The 23,151-nt window shown below is 36.2% G+C and overlaps 1 protein-coding gene across 3 annotated transcripts in view; it reads right to left on the reverse strand.

The window, feature by feature from the left end:
* The window catches only part of raraa (retinoic acid receptor, alpha a), a 203,804-nt gene that overhangs the window by 76,625 nt on the left and 104,028 nt on the right, over positions 1–23,151 (reverse strand). For 2 of the 3 annotated variants that reach the window (XM_055175226.2, XM_055175223.2), the window contains exon 3: positions 5,854–6,272. In XM_055175226.2, coding sequence (XP_055031201.1) covers positions 5,854–6,001 — 148 coding nt within the window. In that variant the 5' untranslated portion in view covers positions 6,002–6,272. The remainder of the gene's footprint in view (positions 1–5,853; positions 6,273–23,151) is intronic. The other variant, XM_055175224.2, reaches the window with a different exon arrangement.

The following is a 23,151-nucleotide window of genomic DNA, read 5'->3' on the forward strand; positions in this document are numbered from 1 at the left end:
ACACATTTTTACCGAAATTAGTCAAAATAGATTTATTGAGTTTTGAAACCGAACTCTACAAATTTAGTTTAAACAAACTATATTCCCAGTTTACATGCATTCCATTTAACAGCATTACAACTAAATGTTTTACATATGCTTTAAGACAGACAAACACCTGTAAATATACTTTTTTGCCATATGACAAATTCATGTACCAAGATCAGATCTATTATCAGGTCAGGGTCAATGTGTGGTTTAGCGGATGGTTTGTGTTATCTTAGTTCAGCTGTAGCACAATGGAAATGATATTGATCATTTTAAATGACCCTACTGTCCTCAACTACTCAGATCATCCTTCACGTTTACCGTTGTAGCTATGGGAGACTGTACTCTGTGTGATGTTGTTTCTGACAGTGAGCTTTATTTACAGCTAAATTCCCATAGGGCCTGTGTGCATAAGTATGCATGTGTGTATGGAGGACTCAGCACTGAATAGAGTCATCCAGGATTACAGGCTAACCGCTCAGTCTCTCACAAAAGAGGAAAAGCACAGGCAAATTTGCATAATCAGTGGAAAAGCCTGTAGAGACAACTCTATACTTGTGTGTGTCTACTATCAGCCTGGTCAAGATAAACACATGAGAACTTCAACTGTAAAGATTGGAGTCTAGGTTTAAATTTTTTTTAGAAATGCATTATTTTTTGTTATTTTAGTTTATGTAATTTTTGACACATTCAACTGAAAAACAAACACGCCAGAACAATCAACAACCAATAGACAACAACAACAAACTATGTTGACAACAAGGATGGCTTCAATTGACCAGCCCACATTAGACTCGCAATTGTTTTTTATCGAAGCATCTAAGCAAAAACATACCTTAAGGAAATAACAAAGTTTTCATGTAACTGGGGGAAATATATATGTAATGTGAATTAAAGATTTCTCATTAAAGAAACTTTGATGCAAATCTAGTAAAGCAGGCTTGACCAGTGTTGGGGTAACGCATTACAAGTAACTTATGTAATAATATTACTTTTCTGAAGTAACGAGTAAAGTATCGCATTACTTTATAAATCTACACATTAATATTTAAGTTACTTTTTTTTAAAGTAATGTGAGTTACTTTTCAGTTAAATTAATTTTATTTTAATATATATATATATATATATATATATATATATATATATATATATATATATATATATATATATATATATATATATATATATATATATATATATAATTATTAATAATTAAACTGAACATAGTCACATAGAATTACGCACTCTATGTGTGCGAGCCTGGGGTGCATTTCCCGAACAACGACGTAACTCGCTGCTGAACCAACATAGTACGATGCATAGTTGGAGAAACTAACTACCTTGTCACAAATGTTTCCCGAAAGCATAAAACTTTGTCACACATTCATCGTTTGAACCATGTTGTTTTAACAACATAGTGGATGATGTCACTATGTTACGGGGCAGTGCAGTCTCCTGTCAATGACGTTAATATCCATGTGACCCTTTGTCACCGCCTTTACTGACGTAAACCACATGACAACAGTGGTCGAGTTCGAAAAAATAAAATGGCGGCCAAGGAAGCGACTGGAGCACAAATTTAGTGTAAATAAACGTATATTTTCACTTTTTACACATTTTAATAGCATTTCTAGCGAGAAATTAGTATTGTAGTTTTCAAATATATGATTAGTTATAACAAAGGCGCTCTCTGTTTATATTTCAAACACGCTGCCTTTGAAGTGCGTCGGAAAGCCTTTCTCTGAGCTGCCTTCAGGCCTCCGAGTCCGAAGTCATTTCCTCAGGAGGCAGCGAGGCAACAAGTCCTCACTGCCTTGAGTTTTCGGACACAGCCAGTGTCGTGGACAAATGCGGAACTATGTGATAGCGCCTGTCGGGGTACGCGGCGCGCTTGCTTATGAACTTATGGATAACTCTTTACCGTCTGCCGCTGGTTGTGTCAGCTCCTGTTAGCGTACGGGCCAACCAAACGACCCAAGAAGAGTTTGGAACAAAATGAGAGAGGATCAATTTGTTGTTGCTTTATCTGGATGGAGAGAGCTTCACGACAACATTTAACTAGACCGAGATTCTGATCCTGCTTGTGTTTTACGCGATGGGTGAGTTGTTTTGATTCGTAACCCTTCAAAAACGTATGCTATTATATTGATCACAACATTAGTGTGTAGATTGTAATCAGCGCGTCTTCCCACGGACGATATGCACATCAAAAGGTATTGTACAGCAATATAAATGGTCATTTTAAGACACTTCACAATAATATTTGTACTGTCAATACATTATGTGAAAAATCATTGTAGATTGTAAGTTGAAAACTTAATTCTGTGCTGTGTTTACCATCGAATTTGGACTAATACTGTAATATATATGACTAACAATTTTGTTTTGAACATCACATATAAACTTACATAATGAAATAAACGATGTCATCAAACGCAACATTTATAAGACTTGATTACCTTATCCATCAACGTGATTTCTCGTTCTCGTCTGATTGATGGCCATCAGTGGTTGAGTTAAAGACTACAAATCCCATAATTCCATGCTGCTTCAGAGCGTCAGTAAACAACATCATTGTTATTGTTTGATCTGGCACCATCTAGCGGCCAGATAAATACAAATTGTATCTTTAATATTGTAATGCATTACTTTTAAAAGTAACTGGTCTTGACACCAAGGACTCCAAAATCCATCTTAGGGCATAAGATTTTTAACCCAAAACTGTAAAATGTGAATCTGTAAAAAACTGTGATGTCATATGCATGTACAGTATACGTGATATGTCTATATGCGCATGCACAACCAAACACATGTGGACTACATGACTGTTTGTGCTTATACAAAGTGTGGTGCTTCTCCAGCAAATTGTAGTCCCTTTCAGTCCATCACTACGACGTCACATCATGAGTCGTGACCGACGAATTGCGAGTTTGTTAGTGAAGGGCAATGTGACATCCCTGTTTCCTTCCTTCAGTGAATGAGGGCTACATACGTAACGAAGACGTTCAACTTGGTAGTACTTCAGAAGTACTTCAATCACCAGTGGAGACACATCATTTTTTACATGCACCAAAATCTTAACCAACATACAAAGTGACATTGCCAACTACTGGCCAGACATGCAAAATACAACTTTTGAGTCATTTCCACAGATCTGTGTGAATGTGGATTGTTTTAACAATGTTGTGTGTAAGTGTGTACACTAAACTTTTCAAAAACACAAAAAAAGAAACTCTAATGAAACTCCAAAAAACATAAAAAAAGAAACTCTAATGAAACTCCGATTTTACTACATTGCCGTGTTAACTTGGCCTGACTGTAATGAATAAATAATCTTATTTCTCTTTAGTGGTGGACAATAATTAATCGCCATTAATTGCATACAAGTTTCCAATCATTTTTTATTTATTTATATAGAATATAGAATATCTTAAATATTAATAAATTAGTGCTGGGCATAGATTAATCTAGATTAATCTCAAATAAATGTATCTTTTTGCATACTATATGAGCTTGTGCTGTGTAAATATTATGTATATTTTAACACACACACACACACACAATTTTTATTTATATGTCATTTTTTTTATTTATATGTAATATAGAATATATAAAACTACAAATAAATATATATAAACATGTGAATGTTTCTTAAATACATAATGTGTGTGTATTTATATATTCATAATAATTACACACAGCACACATTCATGTCAGGAATCGGGACGAGAGACGAGGAACACGAAGGAGGATGCAGATGCAGGTTACGAACAAAAATGACATTTATTCTAATAAATAACATCAAACAAAACACGAGCAAACAAACAGGCAGGTAAAAACACAAAACATGACACGGATCGAACCGTGACACATTCATATATTATGCAAAAACTCACTTTTATTTTATATGCTGTTAATTGCGATTAATCATTGCCACCACTAGAAAACATCTTTATTTTATTTAATAAATGTATATTTGTTATTAAAAGATTGGGGTATGACAGTATTATTTAATCCATAATAGTCATTATAAAAGTCCTGGAAATATATATATTCTTTTGATGTGAAGTGTGGTATGAGAAACATTCGCCAGAACATACCATATAGTACCGCCAAAATACATGTTTGGATTGTACTATATTTTACAGTACAGTATATGCACTCAAACCCAACAAAATATGTAATATTATGTACATAACAAGGGCTAGGTTTAAGTACCATGTAATTACACAATTATACTTTAAGTAAATGGTACAGTACATACGTGTAAAACAGGACTGTAAAATAAGGTGCAAGCCAGCTTTGTAATTGTTGCAGTTATAGTAATGTCTTGTGTGTCTATCGTCCATTTTTGTATGTTTCTTCACATACAAACACACACATACAGCACATGACCAGCGCAGCTGTTGACCTGCACACTGCGTCCAGGCAAAGTTCTGAAAAAGTGCCAAACTAAAGAAAAGCCAGATTTCCGTTTCCATTATGCTCAACACGAAAACCGTTCAGAAGAAAATAATATGTGCAAAACGTAATACCATAAATACACATAAAAACAACATGAACTGCTTTGCTCATGCAGTAGATTCTCAATATTCATAAACCGTCACATTTGTGTGTGAGTTTCCCTTGGCGTTTAGTCTGGATTCAACCACCCACATGCACCCCCTTCATCTGGGACCACCAAGGCCGAAAAAACCCAAAGAGGCTCTACAAACACACACATACACACACACCTTAAAGTGACCACGTTCACCACAGCCACCTCGCCACCATTCACACACCAAATATTTACCCACAGAATCCTCTAGCCAAAAACATCATACAACACACACATAGCTAAGATAAGCGCTTTTAAAGGTACACTTTGTTACTTCTAGTATACCTTACTTCTGCCGAATGAAGCTATTTAAGTAAAAACATGCCTCTTTATTATATATAATTAATTATGATATAATATGTGATCATAAGAGTAGTTATCTAGCGTAATAACATTAAGTTTTCCCTGAATACAATGGTAAAACTGTACAATAAGTTTGTATTTGTTAACATTAGTGAATGCATTAACTAACATGAACTAACAAAGTCCAATATAGTTTTTCAGCATTTATTAATCTTTGTTAAAGGGGACATTTCACGAAAATCAGACTTTTCCATGTTTAAGTGCTATAATTGGGTCCCCAGTGCTACTATCAACCTAGAAAATGTGAAAAAGATCAACCCAGTAACTTAGTTTTGGTAAACCATTAGATCACTGAAATTTGGCTCCCCCTGTGATGTCAGAAGGGGATAATACCGTCCCTTTATCTGCACTATCCAACTACGGCACTGCCATTAAATGCAGAGATCGGCTCATTTGCATTTTAAAGGACACACCCAAGGACACACATATTTACTCACACATACAAAGTGGCAATTTTAACATGTTATTATAAATTATCTATGTGATACTTCAAGCTAAAACTTCACATATGTACTCTGGGGACACCAAAGATTTATTTCACATCTTAAAAAAGTCAGTGAACACAGTGAAATGTCCCCTTTAATGAGAGTCAATACTTTGGTAAAAAGTTGACACTTGTTGACCGTAACATGTAAAACTGTGATATAGTGCTAACAGCAGGTGCTACACTAATACTAGCTGTAAAAGTCACATAGCAGAGAAATGTGTTTGTGAGACAGAAATCCTCATGACGTGATTTGAAACCCTTCCTATCCATTACAGAATGTGGGATTCCACCTTGAGCCAAACTAAACCAACACCATCATAATCAGATTAAATCAATCACATTTATGGAGCAGTATGAAAGATTTGAATGTGATACTCACTGGCTGGTGAAGGTGTGCTGTATCCACTGAGAGGTAAAGTAGGCAGAGAGGTGGGAGAAAGTCCTCCTAACATGTGCGGGAAAAAGTAGGAATAGTGGGCCATGGGGAAGCCATTGAGGTGTGGACTAGGGTTGCCTTTACCAGACATGGCCACCCAGAGTTCATCCACAGTCACACAGGATAATCCAAAACGGCACTTAATGTAGATGACCTGAAGGGATTACTCCCCCATAGGGGTGTCCAGAGGAGAAAGAGGAGGCATAATGGTTATTTTGTCCGTCCTTTGTAGATAAAGGCTGATGATGTCTTGAGAGATAACGAAATTCTTCCGGAAGTTTGGTTGAGCGATGGGACGTTCATAGACTGCTGAATCCTAGTTTAAGATTTGTGTTTTAAAAAGATGTCCTCTGTAATTCCTACTGGTAAAGAAAGAAAGAAAGAAAGAAAGAAAGAAATGAATAGTCAGAAAAACTCACATTAACCTTTTAGTTGACACGTTAAAGGTGACATAGAATGATTGAATGGGCTTCCCTTCAGGCTTAAGTAGCGCCATCTGATACAGTCTCATTTATACATGCGCTGCAGCTCCCCCTTGTGTTTTTTAAAGAAATGTGCAATCATTGTGGTGATCTGAAATCATCGCGATGAGGTCACACAATCGCAATGAGAGGATTATTTAATCATTGTGACAGCCCTGTGACGGACAGACCTGTGACCGACAGACCAAAATTTCCATCTCTTCTTCTGCTCTTGGACCTCTCAGTCGCCTTTGACATTGTTGACCATGCCATCTTTCTCCATCGGCTACAACAGTTTATCGGTATTTCACATACAGCACGTCAATGGTTTCAGTCCCACCTGACTGATAGAGTTGTGTATGTGACCCTGGGTGGATCCAGTTCGAGGCCACACACACTTACATGTGGAGTGCCCCAGGGTTTGGTCCTCGGCCCTTCTCTTTTCTCCATCTATATGCTCCCCTTGGGCCACATCATCAGCAGGCATGGAGTTGCCTTCCACTGCTATGCTGATGATACCCAGCTCTATGTTAGGCTGGACCCCACATCTTCTGCATCATAATTTTCTATTTTAACTGCCTGTCTGGAGGAGTCGAGGGCATGGATGACTGATAAGTTAAACAGCTCTAAAACTGAAGGTATGCTCACACCAACTGCGATCCTCCCCCATGACTGTTTATTCATTCTCTGGTCACGATATTCCTTTTACATCCTCTATAATAAACTTGGGGGTTCGATTCGACCCCCACCTATCGTTTAACACCCACATCCAATTTATCTGTAAATGTGCATTTTTTCACCTCCGGAACATTTCTAAACTTCGCCCCTTTCTCTCTCTTTCTGATGCACAGAAGCTGGTTCATGCACTTGTCTCCCCAAGATTCGACTACTGTATCGCACTCCTCATCGGGATCCTGGCAGTAGCATTCAGTACATCCAGAATTGTGCTGCCAGGGTCCTGATGAGGGTGCGTAAAACTGAGCACATCACACCCATCCTCCATAAACTCCACTGGCTTCCTGTTAGGTTTAGGATTGAGTACAAGATCTCTCTCCTTACCTATCAGTGTGTCTACGGCAGTGCACCATTGTACCTCAAAGAACTCATCAATGGGCATAATCCAATCCGACCTCTCCGTTTCTCTGACAGCCACAAACTCCAGGTCCCTAAATTCAAACTACGCACTATAGGGAAATAGGGCTTTCCAGGCGGCTGCGCCTCGACTGTGGAATTCCCTCCCTGAGGTCGCCACAGTCTTTAGAGGTTTTTAAAAATAAATTGATTAATTTCGATTTGCACTTTCTTAATATAATTCTGTTTTTATGCTGTTCTTTATTGTTTTTATGCGGTATTGTTTTTATTTGTGTACCTGTAGCACCTGTAGTCCTTCGTGTATAAATTGGATTACAAATAAAACGTATTATTATTATTATTATCAAAATTTTACAGATAGAAGAGCACACCTCGGGACGCGACTCGCCATTTCACCTTGAACTTTGCGAACACTGCTGCAATTTACTTTCCATTGGAGGCAAGAGGTTGAATGTATGCAAATTATTTTGAAGGGGAGGGAACTGAATGAGAGTGGGGGGGGTGAGATGCGTTTATAACGTAATATGTTTCCGTTGTTCAGAATGGGCAGTTACATTTCTAAAGGAGGAATTTCTATGAAACGGAGATGTTCAGAATGTCTAGCACTTTTCGTGAATGCGGGGACACTACCGTTATTCAGCTAAGACAAGGTAAAAACTTATTTTCATTCTCTGTCACCTTTAAGTGGTCAACCAATGTTTTTTTTTGTTTTGTTTCATTGACACTAATAATAATTTAAAATGACACACAGGTCACTTCCATGGTTAATCGGCCAAGTAGGTAAAGATACAAATCAAATTCATACTAGCTTACCTGTGTATGCACCGTACTGTAAGTCTCTAAAAGCATTTGCCAAATGCATCTTTAAATGCTCAAATGTCGGCCAATTGATAAATCTGGCCACTAGTTCAGTCTGATATTTTTTTGTCCAATAATGTTCCTTTATGACTTTTAAATAAAAAAGTCTGTTAAATACTTGTAAACAAGAAAGCAAGGTAATACGCAAGGAATAATTAACGACAGGCCATTGAATTATTCGAAAATAATAAGAGAGTCAATTATTTTGCATATACCACAGTTAAGGCTGGTGCCTATTTTTAAGACATTTGACAGGTTAGGTGTGCCGTTTACAGAAAAATAACCAACACCCATGGAACAATCAGAATAAAGCATTCAGCAGCCCCATGGTATAACAGGATGTATTTCTAAGTAATTTCAAGTATGATGTAAATTACCATTGTATTTTGTAATTATTAGGTAACACGTTATTACCATCTGATGGTACCATCTGTCATAATAAATGTGCGTATGTGTCTAACCGACACGTGTGATAAACGCATACTGGACACGAATGAAAGTTCCTTTCGGTAACCGTAATCCTTTCTATTGTTTTGAAAGGGAGTGAAGCTACAGTATGTGTAGTGACCTCAAATGATGTAAGTGCCCTCATTGCATGCGTCACATGTTGCAAGCAATGACTCTGTCCAGCTAACCACATCATTTCATAAGACGGCTTATGGGAATGTATCCGTCACACATACAACACATGCGAAAGGACAACAAATAATCTGTTCCTCTTTCTATTTAGGACAGGTGTTGACACTGTGTGTGTGCCGTTTCATCATCTGAGAGCATTTTTATAGGGTCAGGTCACTGTTAAAAGCTCTGTAAAACAAACACACACAGTGAGACTTTGTGCGCGTGCTTCATCCTGGACTGATCTGGGTGCAATGTTAAGATGGAATTACTAAACAAACTACTAATGCATTACAGAACGGATGTAACTGGCATTTGTAAGCTATAAGTGTATCATAAATTCATGTGCTGTGAAGGGTGCCCATATGGTCCAGTTAGTTAAAAGCCATTAACAGTGGCTCCAAACAGTATCTCACACTTAAAAATGCATAAATGTAAAGTATTAATCCAAAAGTTGCCTTTTATGAAAGTGGAAGCGATATTAGATGTTTCATAAACATTTATTTCACACATTATGAACACGATGCAAACGGATGCAATCATTTTTAAGCAACTGGTGTCAGTGTGGCTGTTTGAAGTCAGTTTAAAGAAGTAGTTCACCCAAAAATGTGGTCCATTGACTTTCTACATAGTAGGAATACAAATGATTATGGTCTAGTCAACGGGGACTATTTTTGGATGAACTACTCCTTTAACTCTTTGTAAAATGATGCCTTTGGATTCAAAGTAAATATAAAAGAAAAATATATTTTTGTATTTAATTTAATTCAAATAAAATAATTTTGTAGCAACGTTAGCAACAGAAAGGTCATGGGTTTAATTCCCTTGAAGCACACGTGCTGATTAAACATGTACAGACTGAAGTGGCATTGGATAAAAGTAACAATGTAAATGTAACATCAACAGACCTTGGGCCGGTAAAACACACGTTACTATCAAAACATGTTAACTTCTAGCTTTTATTGTGAGTACTATTATAGGCTTTAAACCCAGGATAAAGCTTTGGACACTCGGCACAACCTATAATAACCTTAAAATAAAGTGACACCGGAGTGAGGACAAAGTGAGTAAAGTGAGGACATTTTGGCGGGTCCTCACTTTCTGGCACCGCTTTAAAAGGCTGTTTGAGGGTTAATACTTGAGTTTAGGGTTTTAATTGGGTTCGAATTGGGTAAGGATTAGGGTTAGGCACTTAGAGGATGTTTATACCTGGTTGTGTCGATCAGATCACAAGTGGACGACGCTAAAGACAGGTGTAAATGGGGTGTGAAGCGTTTTGAGCTTGTCTACTTTCGACCACTTTCAGAGGTAGTCGAAAACGCATTTGACCGGATTACTTTTGTGATGTAGACGCCTCTGTGGTCGAACGCATTCGAACAGCCACAAAAGACTGCATACTCTCTGCCTTAAGATCTAATGTGATGTACCAAGCACAGTGTTTTTACATCAGACATGACTTTTCAAGAAAAAAGTAGTATTAGTATTTTTGTCTTGTTTTCAGTAAAAATATCTAAAAATTCTTAAATTAAGATGCTTTTTCTTGATAAGCAAAACGACCCAAGAAAATAAGTGTAGTTTTTAGATCAAAAATATCAAATTTAAGTGATTTTGTGCATAAAACAAGCTAAAAAAATTTGTTAATGGGGTAAGCAAAAAAATCCTGAACATTTTTCTTAAACACTAAATTCAAGAAAAATTAGCTTACCCCTTTGGCAGATTTTTTTTGCTTGTTTTATGCACAAAATCACTTAAATTTGATGTTTTTGGTCTAAAAACTAGACTTATTTTCTTGGGTTGTTTTGCTCATCAAGAAAAAAAAACTAAAAACAAGACAAAAATACTAAGAATTTTTTTCTTGAAAATCATTTTTTGCAGTGTAGCGCAAACCCAGTGTTCAGCACAAACTTTAGATTTTATTTGATAAAACTAAATATTTATATTTATTTTGTTTAAATTTGCCAGCCCACAGAAAGCCCTTACATATACATACAAAACATTGTGCAGCATGTTTACACTGATGAAAATTACATTTTATTTAAATATTTTTGTCTTGTTTTAAGTACAAATATCTAAAAATTATAAAATCAAGGTGCATTTTCTTGATGAGCAATTTGACCTCAGAAAAAAAAGTCACATGTAAGTGAATCTGTCCATAAAATAAACAAAAATCTGCCAATGGGGTAAGCAAAAAATCTTGAACTTTTTCAAGAAAAATAGCTACCCTTATTGGCAGATTATTATTATTTTTTGCTTGTTTTAAGCACAAATTCACTTAAATTTGTATATTTTTGTCTAAAAACTAGAAAATGCATCTTGATTTAAGAATTTTAGATATTTGTACTAAAAACAAGATGAAAATACTAAGTAAAAAAGTCATTTTTTTGCAGTGTACTAACAACACAATCAGCGGACTGTGACATATAAGTGTGCATCAATTTAAACATTTCTCCCCCAGGTATAAACATGTGTGTCTCTCATCCACTTGTGATCCTATTGACCAAAATGCATCTTAAAGGTCAAATTTTTCCTTATCCCATTTTTCAAACTTTAGTGTAATGTTTCTGTTAGTGCATAAATAATACCTCTAAAATGATAAAGCTCAAAGTTTACTGCCAGGCAATATATTTTCTTTAACAGAAGTCCCTACAGCGAATGGCCGGTTTGGACTACAGCCCTCCACCTCCTGATTGAACGACGTCGATATTGGATTTTTTGATTAAACTCCGCCCACAGGAATACGTCAGTCACCAGCTTTGGCTCAAACAGCTCTGCTAAGCTAAGCTGCGGTCGAATAACAACACACTAAACAAACTACATAATCAAAACTCGTTACGTATTTCTGAAGGAGGGACTTCATAGAACAAGAAAGACATCAGCCTGTTTATAGGACAGTGAAAACAGCGCTATACAGATAAGTCAATTGTGTGAAAAATACTGCGTTCTTTACATGTGAAACATAAACATATGTTATATTGCGCACAGTAAACACAATCAAAGCTTCAAAAACACAGAAAGAACGGCACCTTTAATTCCAGGTGTAAACAGCCCCTTGGTTGTGATGGTTCATGTTAGGGTAAGGGGGTAGGGATTGCACGATGTATGAGTATGTCCTCACAAAGATACCTATACAAGGTGTGTGTGTGTATTGGCTTTCATGTTGTAATATTCACACATTGGATGGATCTAATGGGGCAAAAACAGAGCAGTGTGTAAAACCCCAATGCTCCGCCAACACACACATATACACACACACATAACAGATACTTCTTGTCAGATGAGAAAACCCCTTGACATTTGTTCCTCTATTAGAAAGGTCAACCTTTAATTACGTGAAATGCCAGTGAGCAAGCACCTGCAGAAATACAGCCGACATGATCTGTGATGTGATGTGATGTGTGTGCGTGCGTGTGTGTGTCTGTGTGTGTGTGAGGAAAATAAATGATGGTCTTGTGAAAATCTCAGCATTGATACATAAAAATAAAAAAGTTTTGTTTAACATCCGTCTCTGAATTATAATGTGTCTGAAGTAATGTCTAATTTGCATAATTCAGTAAAATTAGACACACAATAAATGCTGATAAATCTGAATCAATGTGCTGAATTAAGCGGCTCGGCTCTATGCTTAATTTTGCATTATAATATTAGGACATTTTTAAAACAAATTAATAAAAAATTAACACTACAATGTGTTGTACAGTGTAAATATTGCTCTGTATTGCTATAAAGCAGTAAGTGCTCAAAACATAAACTGATTGGTATTATATTAAATAAATGGTAACACTTTACTTAAAGGGGTGTTCTAGACTGACATGACACTTTCATAATCATGACATGAGGAGAGATTTTATGCATGTTTATGACAAATGATTACGTGTCATTCGATCAGTTATGTCATTTTTAATGCAAAGATGACATTGTTTGAGATGTTTTTGTTATGACAACTTGACATTAACCAATACATCATAACTTATCATGACAACTTGACATTACCAAGACAACATAACTGACCATTTTTTACCAGTGATACAAATTATGATGTATGTCATAATTTGTCATTTAAATGTCATTAAGTGTTAATACTCTCTCAGTATAGTTTTATAACAACATATAAATATTTTTCTTGACCTCATCTACAGTGGTACAAATATAATTTGTCATTAAAATGTCATTAAGTGTTAATTATAACAGCGCCATGAATATGTTTCAGTTCATAATGTTTTTTTAAGTTTCCTCAACAATTTCTACACAACATGTAACATTTAAAGGATTAGTCAATTTTCTTAAAAAAATCCAGATAATTTACTCACCACCATGTCATCCAAAATGTTGATGTCTTTCTTTGTTCAGTCGAGAAGAAATTATGTTTTTTAAGGAAAAGATTCCAGGATTTTTCTCATTTTAATGGACTTTAATGGACCCCAACACTTAACAGTTTTAAATGCAGTTTAATCCCAAATGAGGCATAAGGGACTTATCTAGCGAAACGATTGTCATTTTTGGCAAGAAAAATAAAAATATTATCTTTCAAACCACAACTTCTCGTCTTCCTCCGGTCCTGTGACACGCCATCGTGAAACTACGTACCAGTGTTTACAAGTGTGTTGAAGGAGGACGGTTCTGACGTTGTTGTATGTGGACTGATGCAAATTAATGTCTGTGTGTCAGTTTATTGTTAAAAATGGTTCAGAAATGTGTGTTTACCATATGTGACGCGTGATCTTTCGATGTCATTACGCAATTACGTGAGGTCGCGCTGTCGCGTCACAGAACCAGAGGAGGATGAGAATTTGTGGTTTGGAGGTGCGTATTTTTTGTTTTTCTTGCCAAATATGACGGTCGTTTCTCTGGATGGGACCCTTGTGCCTCGTTTGGGATCGTTTGGAGTCATTTTAAACTGCAATTTTGAACTGCATTGGAACTGTTTAGTGTTGGGGTCCATTGAAGTCCATTAAAATGAGAAAAATCCTGGAATGTTTTCCTGAAAAAAAAAACATAATTTCTTCTCGACTGAACAAAGAAAGACATCAACATTTTGGATGACATGGTGGTGAGTAAATTATCTGGATTATTTTTTTAAAATGGACTAACCCTTTTAATGTAAAAATTTTATGTATGTGACATCAAAGGCTTGTAGATAAATGTTTCTGTTTTTTGAGTAAACTTAAAGCTCAAACACATGCACTAATATAACATGTAGGTCAGTTTAACCAAGCATATCTTTGTATCTATAATAATCACTATTTGAAATGCTTTATTGAAACACGTGTAATGTCAAGCAGTCTTTAAAAAAAACTCTTTCTGCTGTCTGTCTCACTGTATACACAAAGACACAGACGCCTTTTGACCAGAAGCCGTGTGTTGCTGAAATGTACCCCTCCGCCCCGTGAGTGTGTGTTGGTTGGCGTGGCTATTGACACAGCTGGCTGAACGGAAAATATTGCTAAACATGAAATCTTAAGAAATCTGTGAGGTGAAAATGAGGAAAGAAAACCCGAGATAAAGAAAAAAGAGAAACGGTATGTGTTTCCTTTAGAGATACACACACTCCATATGGTGTAAATTTACTATAAAAGCAGATCAAACATGACCTCTGGCTTACACCTTCACCAAGCGTTTAGATGTGAATCTGTCATTGTGAGCTGTTGATGGTGATCAGTTCATTGTTATGCAGTTGCTAAAGTGTTGTGTTCTGTCAGTGCCATTATTTGTGCTTTCCAAGATTGTTTAGAAAAGTTTTTAGGACGTTCCTACAGTAAAGTTTTCCAAGATACAAACTGGCCCAAGTCAAAACAGCCCAGACCTCCAAGTCTCTATCATGTTCTGGTTTAGGACAGGACTTTAGGATTCCTTTATTAACCTTCCAACATCATCTGTAGTCCAAATAAAATGGTCCCAAGCTTTCACTACGGTAGTACTTTTAAAAAGGTCCTAATATGTACCATTTAGGTACAATACATATCTATAAGGTACTAATATAAACTCTTTAAGTCCAAAGGTGTGCTTAGTACTTAGTACCAGTAACAGCTAGGGAACATTGTTTGGCCATTTTTTCTGACAGTGTGCTAGCATATTGCATACAAAAATGAATGTAAACATATACACATTCACACAGAGACAACATGTAGATAGCTGTGGCAGAATACGTGTGTTGTGTTTCTGTCTGGAAACGATAAAGATGACGTTTTGAGCTGAGGAAGAGGCCACTGACCTACGGTACAGTACAAACTTTTCCCCTCCCTGTCTTCCAGGAAAAGAAGTGGAAAGGCGTTTCCAGGGTCCGTCATAATCTTAAGACGAGGCCCCTTTTTTAATGAGAAACATATTTTAGTAAGACAAGACCCCATCCAACACGTACAGAAGTAATAATGCACATATTCAAAAATAATCATCCTATAAACGTTCATTTGTTGTAGCTTATCACATATTTTGTGTATAATGCATCATAACTAATACTTACAAATCAACTCATTTTTAAAGGGATTGTTCACCCAAAACATTATTTACTCATTCTCAAAGCCCCAATGAAGAGCCCCTACTATTTATCAGGAGACTATGACAACAAACGTGTGTGCTCGTGTGTGTGTTTTCCAATGTCCTCAGGGCTCTTTAAAGGCAGTATTTATCAGTTAATAGATTTATTCTTGCTTGTCAACAGCATACACCTTTTATGCTAGACACGACTACAGTATAATAGGACCTGTTTACCTGCATCACAAAAGCATCTTGTGTGACCATTAGTGGAAAACTTGGTATTTAAAACATAAGATATAAGCTGTGCTTTTACACACCGTTTGTAAGATGGCACAGAAATGAGTACAAGTACAAGAAATGACTTTGGAAAAGAAGCTGTGTTGTATCGTGAATAGGTCAAGGCTTAAGGGCGTTGTTTGGCACAATGTAAAGCGAGTCAATGCAACCCCTTCAGCCGTGACTTGTTCACGATACAGCACCAGCCTTAAGTATCTTATTGCTTTTATAAAACGGTTACCACACAGTTGACGGTACCCATTGCATTGACTTCCATAGTATTTGTTTATCCTACTATAGAAGTCAATGGGTACAGTCAACTGCGTGGTAACCATCATTTATCAAAATATCTTCTGTGTTCAAAAGAATAAAGAAACTTATACAGGTTTACATGAGGGTGAGTAAATGATGACAGAATTTTCATTTTTGGGTAAGCTATCTCTTTAACACTGGAATTTCTGAAAAACATGATTTTCTGAAGATTATCAAGGTGATATTTTCACTTGGTTTTCAAAGGCAGGGTCACAAATAGTGTCTGATCGACTGTGAATAGTAACAGAATATTTTGCTTATGTTGCTAAGTAAAAGCGGTCAAAGCTGCGTTTTATCAAAAATAAAAACACAGCTATTGACCAATCAAAATCAAGGATTGGGACTACATTATACTATACATTAGGTATAACCAGGAGCCTTCAGAAAGCAAATTATAAAATCAATGATATGGTGGATTTTCGCAGGTTAGTGGACTGACAGTAACTAAGTAGTTACATATCGACAAAACTAAACACTCTTTTCTGTCTGTTTAACTACCACTCATAACATCTAATAAACTCATTTACTTTAAATGGAAGACATCATTCATTGCCAAATCAGGGGGATAGTATTAGACTGGGTGAGGAGTTATTTAAGTAAGAGACAACAGTTTGTGAAGTTGGGAAACTATAGGTCAGTATGTTTGGACAATGAGTGTGGGGTCCCTCAGGGGTTAGTGTTGGGACCCAAATTGTTTATTTTGTATATTAATGATATATGTTCAGTATCTAAGTTGTAGATGGTTTTATTTGCAGATGACACTAATATATTTGTTTCAGGTGAAAATTTACAACAATCAATATTAAATATAACTAAAGAAATGAACAAATTAAAAACATGGTTTAATATAAATAAACTATCATTAAATTTAAATAAAACTAAAATAATGTTGTTCGGGAATTATAATAGGAATATTCAGGTGAATATACAAATAGATGGGGTTAGAATTGATAGAGCCTATGAAAACAAATTCTTGGGGGTAACTATACATACTCAATTGGAAATCACATATTATATTAATCATGTACATTTAAAACTATCAAGATCAATAAGTAAAGTAAAGCAGGTTTTGGCTCTTAATTCACTCCACATGTTGTATTGTTCACTAGTTTCACCATATATTAATTACTGTGCTGAGATTTGGGGTCACAATTATAAAAGTTCACTACATTAATTAGTTGTTCTCCAAAAAAGAGCAATAAGAATTATTCATAACGCAACATACTCATTTATTATTCTTACAATCAAAAATATTACAATGTATAGATATTGTGAAGTATCAGCCCGAATAATGTTTAAAGCTAAAAAATAATATTTTACCGAAAAATATTCAAATATTTAGGGCAAGAGAGGGTGGTTATAATTTAAGAGGGACAAATAATTTTAACAGAATTTGGACAACGTGAAAAATTGTTTCTATCTCAAGCTCTGGAGTGAGAATATGGAATAGTTTAACGAGGAATTAAAACAATGCCCAAGCATAAATCAAGAGGTGCAGGGATGAAGATGGGTGTCAATAATTTACTAGAAGTTCTGGGGTTATCAATTGTCTTTAGTTTTATTGTGTTATCGACATCACTGTATTCATTTTTTTATATTATTATGATTTATTTATTTATTTTTGTATTGTTTTCCTGAGTTTATTTTTTTTGAAAAATGTATAAATTAATAATGTATTTTTTTATAGTAAATTTTTTTAAAATATATTTTTTTCTTTTTTTGTTTATACAATTGATGTGCTTTTTCTTTTACGATTTTACGTTTTCTGTGATTTGTATACTTGAATTTATTTTCTATTTCGCATCACTGGCGTTGCTTACGGCAGAAATTTAAAATTTCTCAACTTTTCAAGCACTAACGGGTGCATCAGATCACCATATGCAAATAACCTACTGCAGAGCCAGCCAATTACATTTATGCAAGACTGAGAACAGATAAGCATGTGTTGCGGCCACTGTGATTGGCTGTTAGCCACCCTTCAAATACGCCCTCCGTCAAATGTTAACGCTGGCGTCACGTGTGAATGTACCGTAATAGTGTATTATCAAGTGACAGATGATTTATTGCAAAATCTTTTTTTAGTAGACACTTGACAACAACAGCAAATATATGAGAAGTAGTTATCCTCCCTTTTAAAGTTTCAACTTTTTGCATGTCCCAACTATTCAGTTGAATTGAAAACAGACCCTGGAACCAACATATATCTTGGAACCATAAATCTTAATTCATGCAATCTTTATATATTAAGCGTTATTATATCACCCACCCTGTTTTATAGATATCAGCCATTAAAAACTCATATCATTAAACCAGTAAATTGAAGTGCCTAATAATCTAAAAGATCACTGCACCATGTAGTGTCCCCTTAGGTTACTGTGTGATTTAGGATAACACACACTCGATTGTCAAGCCACATGTTGACTTCCCACCTCTCCTCAGGCTCCTCTATCCTTTAATCTCATTGGTCCAAAATGACCTTTTAGGTGTGGCCCCTCCCCAAGCATGGACAGCAATGTTTCGTCTTTCTGATTAAATCAATCAATCAAAGGGAGGCGTTTCGACTCAGTTGTCACCCATCACACCCGCTCATCTGTACTGTACTGCTGATAGCAGCCATTACAGCAGATTGCAGGTCAAACTCCTCTGGCGATGACAGCGTCTCATTAGACGCTCACACTCTGTGAGAAATCAGATTAAATGTGATGCTCACAGCTCATAGGCCGTGACTTACATGAGTTCTAATGGAAACGTGTTTCTTTAGGTTTCATATTTTGAAACACATTAACACCAGAGGGACGGCACAACCTTGACCGTGACCTTTGACCTGTAATGCAGAGAAACTTATTTCTTGGGCTTTTTTGACTTAGGTCAGTAAGCAAACACTTAGCAACCACCTATAGTTAGGTTTCAGCAGTAACAACATAAACAAGCGGCTTTCGTGGTCTTCACGTAACTTCCAGTAAACTCCGCGAAGAATAAATAACAACAAAGTCCTTTTAAAGTAGTTTATTTATATAACAAGCAAAATAAACAACACGTAGATTACATACAACACGTAGACCACACGTGCGTCCGATGAAACGGTCTATAAAAACCCTAACATCTACATAACAATGTGCTGGCAACTTTTAACACAGCATCTATGACATAAAATCTAGTTATATGAGATGAGTACAGTGATGTATGAAATACTACTACTACTACTACTACTACTACTACTACTACTACTACTAATAATAATAATAATAATAATAATAATATTAATAATAATAATAATAACAATAATTTTTATGTATTATGTTATTATAAATTATTTAAGTTAATAATAAAAAATAATAAATGTTATTTAAAGGTGCCTTTCATGGCACTCAATGACAGTTAATTTACATTCAGTTAAAAATAAAAAAGAAACAATCATTATTACTATTTATTATTATTTAAAAAAATTAAATGATATGCATTAACTGTGCATTAACATTTTTTTAAGTTACAATGACCACGTTTACGTGCACCCTCATAATGAGATTATAATGGGATTTTGTAAATATTGCAATTATAATTTACCTCATGTAAACACAATACTTCGATAAAAATAACGCGATTAAGCTCATAATCGCAGGAAGTATAATCGTATTAAAAAAGTTTGCGTACGCAGTATGCGTCCATGTAAACACCTTAATTGCATTTATACCATACTAACTGAAGTGCACGTGTGTTTTAGTCACGCACCTTAGCACAAATTCTTTCTAAAGTTGACATTAGAAAGTTTTTTTTACTCTGTCAACATGACTCGCTGTCAGCAGTCTGCCTTCATCCAGAAACAGTTCAAATAACGCGAAAGCAGCGTATAAAACCGTTACAGGCACTGTCATAATATTTCTGTCATCATCACGACACAGAATAATGAAATGCGTCCATAAGAACGTGTTTGTCATTTAATGAAAGTAAATGAAAACAGTGGACAATATTTGTGAGTTCATAATTTGTGCTCTGCATTGGGTTAATAAATAAAAACTGCATGTAAACAGGAGTGAAGAGGTTAACTCCAGTCATGTAAACATCTTACTGTGATTAAGTCCTTAGCTAATGCATTAACTAATGCTTATACTGTAAAGTGTTATCGTTAAGTGTTACCAGTTACTTTCAGTTTTACATTTTATTAAGACACAGCTTTAGATTCAATTAGGATAGTGTTGTCAAAGATAAAATACTGTATAAAGGCAGTCTGGGAATCTTTTGACGTGTGTATTTGTGTGTATGGCTCAGAGGGATCATTCAAAACGAGTGAAACGAGAGGATGGGAGAGAAGAATGACCTCATTTTGCAGTATATAAAATATAATGCATGTGTGTGTGGGACAGGAAGAATCTTACAGTCAGGAGGGAGTTTGCTGTGCTGTATTTGGAAGAGACTACATGACCTGAATAACAGATGTATGCATGTGACTTTGGATATACTGTATATGTATTTGCTATGAGATCATACACTGTCAGATGATTGAAGAGTTTGCCCTCCTGTCAGCTAATGAAACATGTGTGATGACATCATGAAGGACGCTACCTATAACGCCTGTTCTCATGTAAAAATGCTTCTTCAGTATCTCTCTCTCTCTCTCCTAATCCTGCTGTCCTACACTCTGTATTCGTGCACAATTTATCTCTTTATTTTTCCTTTTTGCTTCTCTATTTTTAAATCAGGATTATTTTGGAACGACTGTGGCAGGGTTGTGTGTCATTCAGGACTCATTCGAGAATGCTTTTTTTAAGAATATAAGGCATTTGAAATGGAATTAAATTTAAAGAAATCTATAAAACTGATGTTGTTTTTTTTTAAATGCATTTAAAGGACAAGTTTGGTATTTTACACTTAAAGCCCTGTTTTCAGATTGTTTATGATGAAATAGTACGGTTTTGACTGAAATTTCGACATGCGGCTGCCCCGAGAATTTTCGGGTGTTTCTGTTTCACCTCCCACCTCTACAATGGGTTTATAGGTGCACAGGAACAATCCTTCCTAAAATGCATTAAACTTTCGTTTACAAAGACGTGAAACTCACCGAGTGGTCGGGGGTGTTCACTGGTATGCTCACACAAAAATCGCTGCAAAATACGCATTCCAACAGGTTTTATCGTAGTTTTTGTCCAACTCCATTGACTTGTATAAGATGTAATGTGAGGTACGGTATTACTCCGCGCCGGGAACTTTGTTTCTATTCTTGCAATTGGCAAAGGTGGATTAGCGCCACCACCTGGGCTGGAGTGTCTATTATTCAAGCTCTCAGCGGAAGAATGTACGGGTGTGAGGCGTTTGGAAAAATAGGTCCACAAGTTAACAACGAATGCTAAAACAGCTGTTGGAAAGCATCTTTTGCAGCAATTTTTGTGTGAACATATCAGTGAACACCCCTGACCACTCGGTGAGTTTCACGTCTTTGTAAATGAAAGTTTAATGCATTTTAGGAAGGATTGTGCCAGTGCACCTATAAACCCATTGTAGAGGTGGGAGGTGAAACACCTGAATATTCTCGGGGCAGCCGCATATGTCGAAATTTCAATCAAAACCGTTCTATTTCACCATAAACAATCTGAAAACAGGGCTTTAAGTGTAAAATACCGAACTTGTCCTTTAATTATACAGTGTCTTTTACCTATAATCGAACCAACATGATACATTTCTACAGAACTAGCATCACGAGCAGTCTCGCAAATATGCACAATGCGCAACCCTACGCATAGTCAGATAAATAATAATTTTGTATAATTTTGGTTTATCATTTACAGTTAACAATTACAAACATTGTAAGTAACCTTTGTGTGTGTTACAACGAACGGATGGAGAAACAGGTCCCATCCAAGGAGCAACCTTCCTATATTTCTGATGAAGTCAATACGATAGTGACTTAGGGGGCATGCCAAAAAAAGCGTCGAGCGCAAAAAAAAATCGCTAGCTGCTGGCTTATTTGAAAAACGCTGAGCTTCCATTGGAAACGATTGAAAACATGCGCCGGCTTCGGGCATAAAAGCTTTGGTGTGCACACCCCCTTAAACTGAATCGACTGACCGCTAGAGGCTGGCTCCAAAAGCCCCCATGTTAAAATGCCCATCTTTCCGGCAGAAAATAATATGTTTACAGCCTGGTACAAAAAGTGTTTTTGATCTGTATAGCTAATTTCACGGAAACTGTGAGGGGGTGACATTTTTTTGTCATCTTAAACCTTAAAGTTCTGCATAATTAAGGGCGTGGCCACTTGAGTGATGGGTGAACTGCCACTGCTGTCACTACCGTCAAGCTAGGCGGGAGTGGTTTAAGCAACCAGCCACCTCAGCTTCACCCACGTCTCGCCTCTTTACCCATTTTCGGTTATCCGCGAGTGAAGTGCTGTGACGCACTGCCAGGATGGCGACGGCAAGACCGAAAAAGTTCTTTACAAACTTACACTAGCTGTGTCTGAAACCGCTCCCTATCCACTATACAGTGCACTATATCGGCTGTCGGCCATTTTGTAGTGATGTCCGAACCCTGAGTGAACAACTTCATTTCCTACATTCGTTTACTACTTTTTACCCAATGCACTCTGATTTTGAGGGTACATTCGATGTACACTCGCTCACTCATATTAGGGACTTTAAGCAACAGCCTCTGGTGGAACGGCAACGACATTCTGGCGTTGTATTGCGTATGCTCGAAATTAACTGCTACTTTGCGACATTCTACTGTAACGGTCTACTACGGGAGAACAGCTGATTTGCCGGAGTCGCTACAACGTGAGAAATTACGTAAATGAATGTTATGTTTTATGACATATGACATTGTAATTGCATCAGTTTATGATTGTACCACTTGTCTTTTATATAATATGTGTGAAATGTTTTAAATTTAAGCTAATTAAAAAAAAAAATTCTGTTTGTATAAAGATATGTCTGTTCTAACAAAAGATTGTAATTTAATGCCAAAAGTAATCCTTCTCTTGCTTTTTCCAATGAAATTTTCAATTAATGCAGCGTTGCGCTGTCCTGTTTACGGTTGCCTATTGATTTTTACGTTCTTGGCTACGACGTTGTGACAACATACTTCCGGTCGGTGTAGCCGTTCCATTCGCAGCTGTTGCTTAAAGTCACTATTTCCCATGATGCAATGGGAGACGAACGTGTAA

Source organism: Misgurnus anguillicaudatus, chromosome 4 (assembly GCF_027580225.2).
Source record: "Misgurnus anguillicaudatus chromosome 4, ASM2758022v2, whole genome shotgun sequence".
Classification (NCBI taxonomy): Eukaryota; Metazoa; Chordata; class Actinopteri; order Cypriniformes; family Cobitidae; genus Misgurnus; species Misgurnus anguillicaudatus.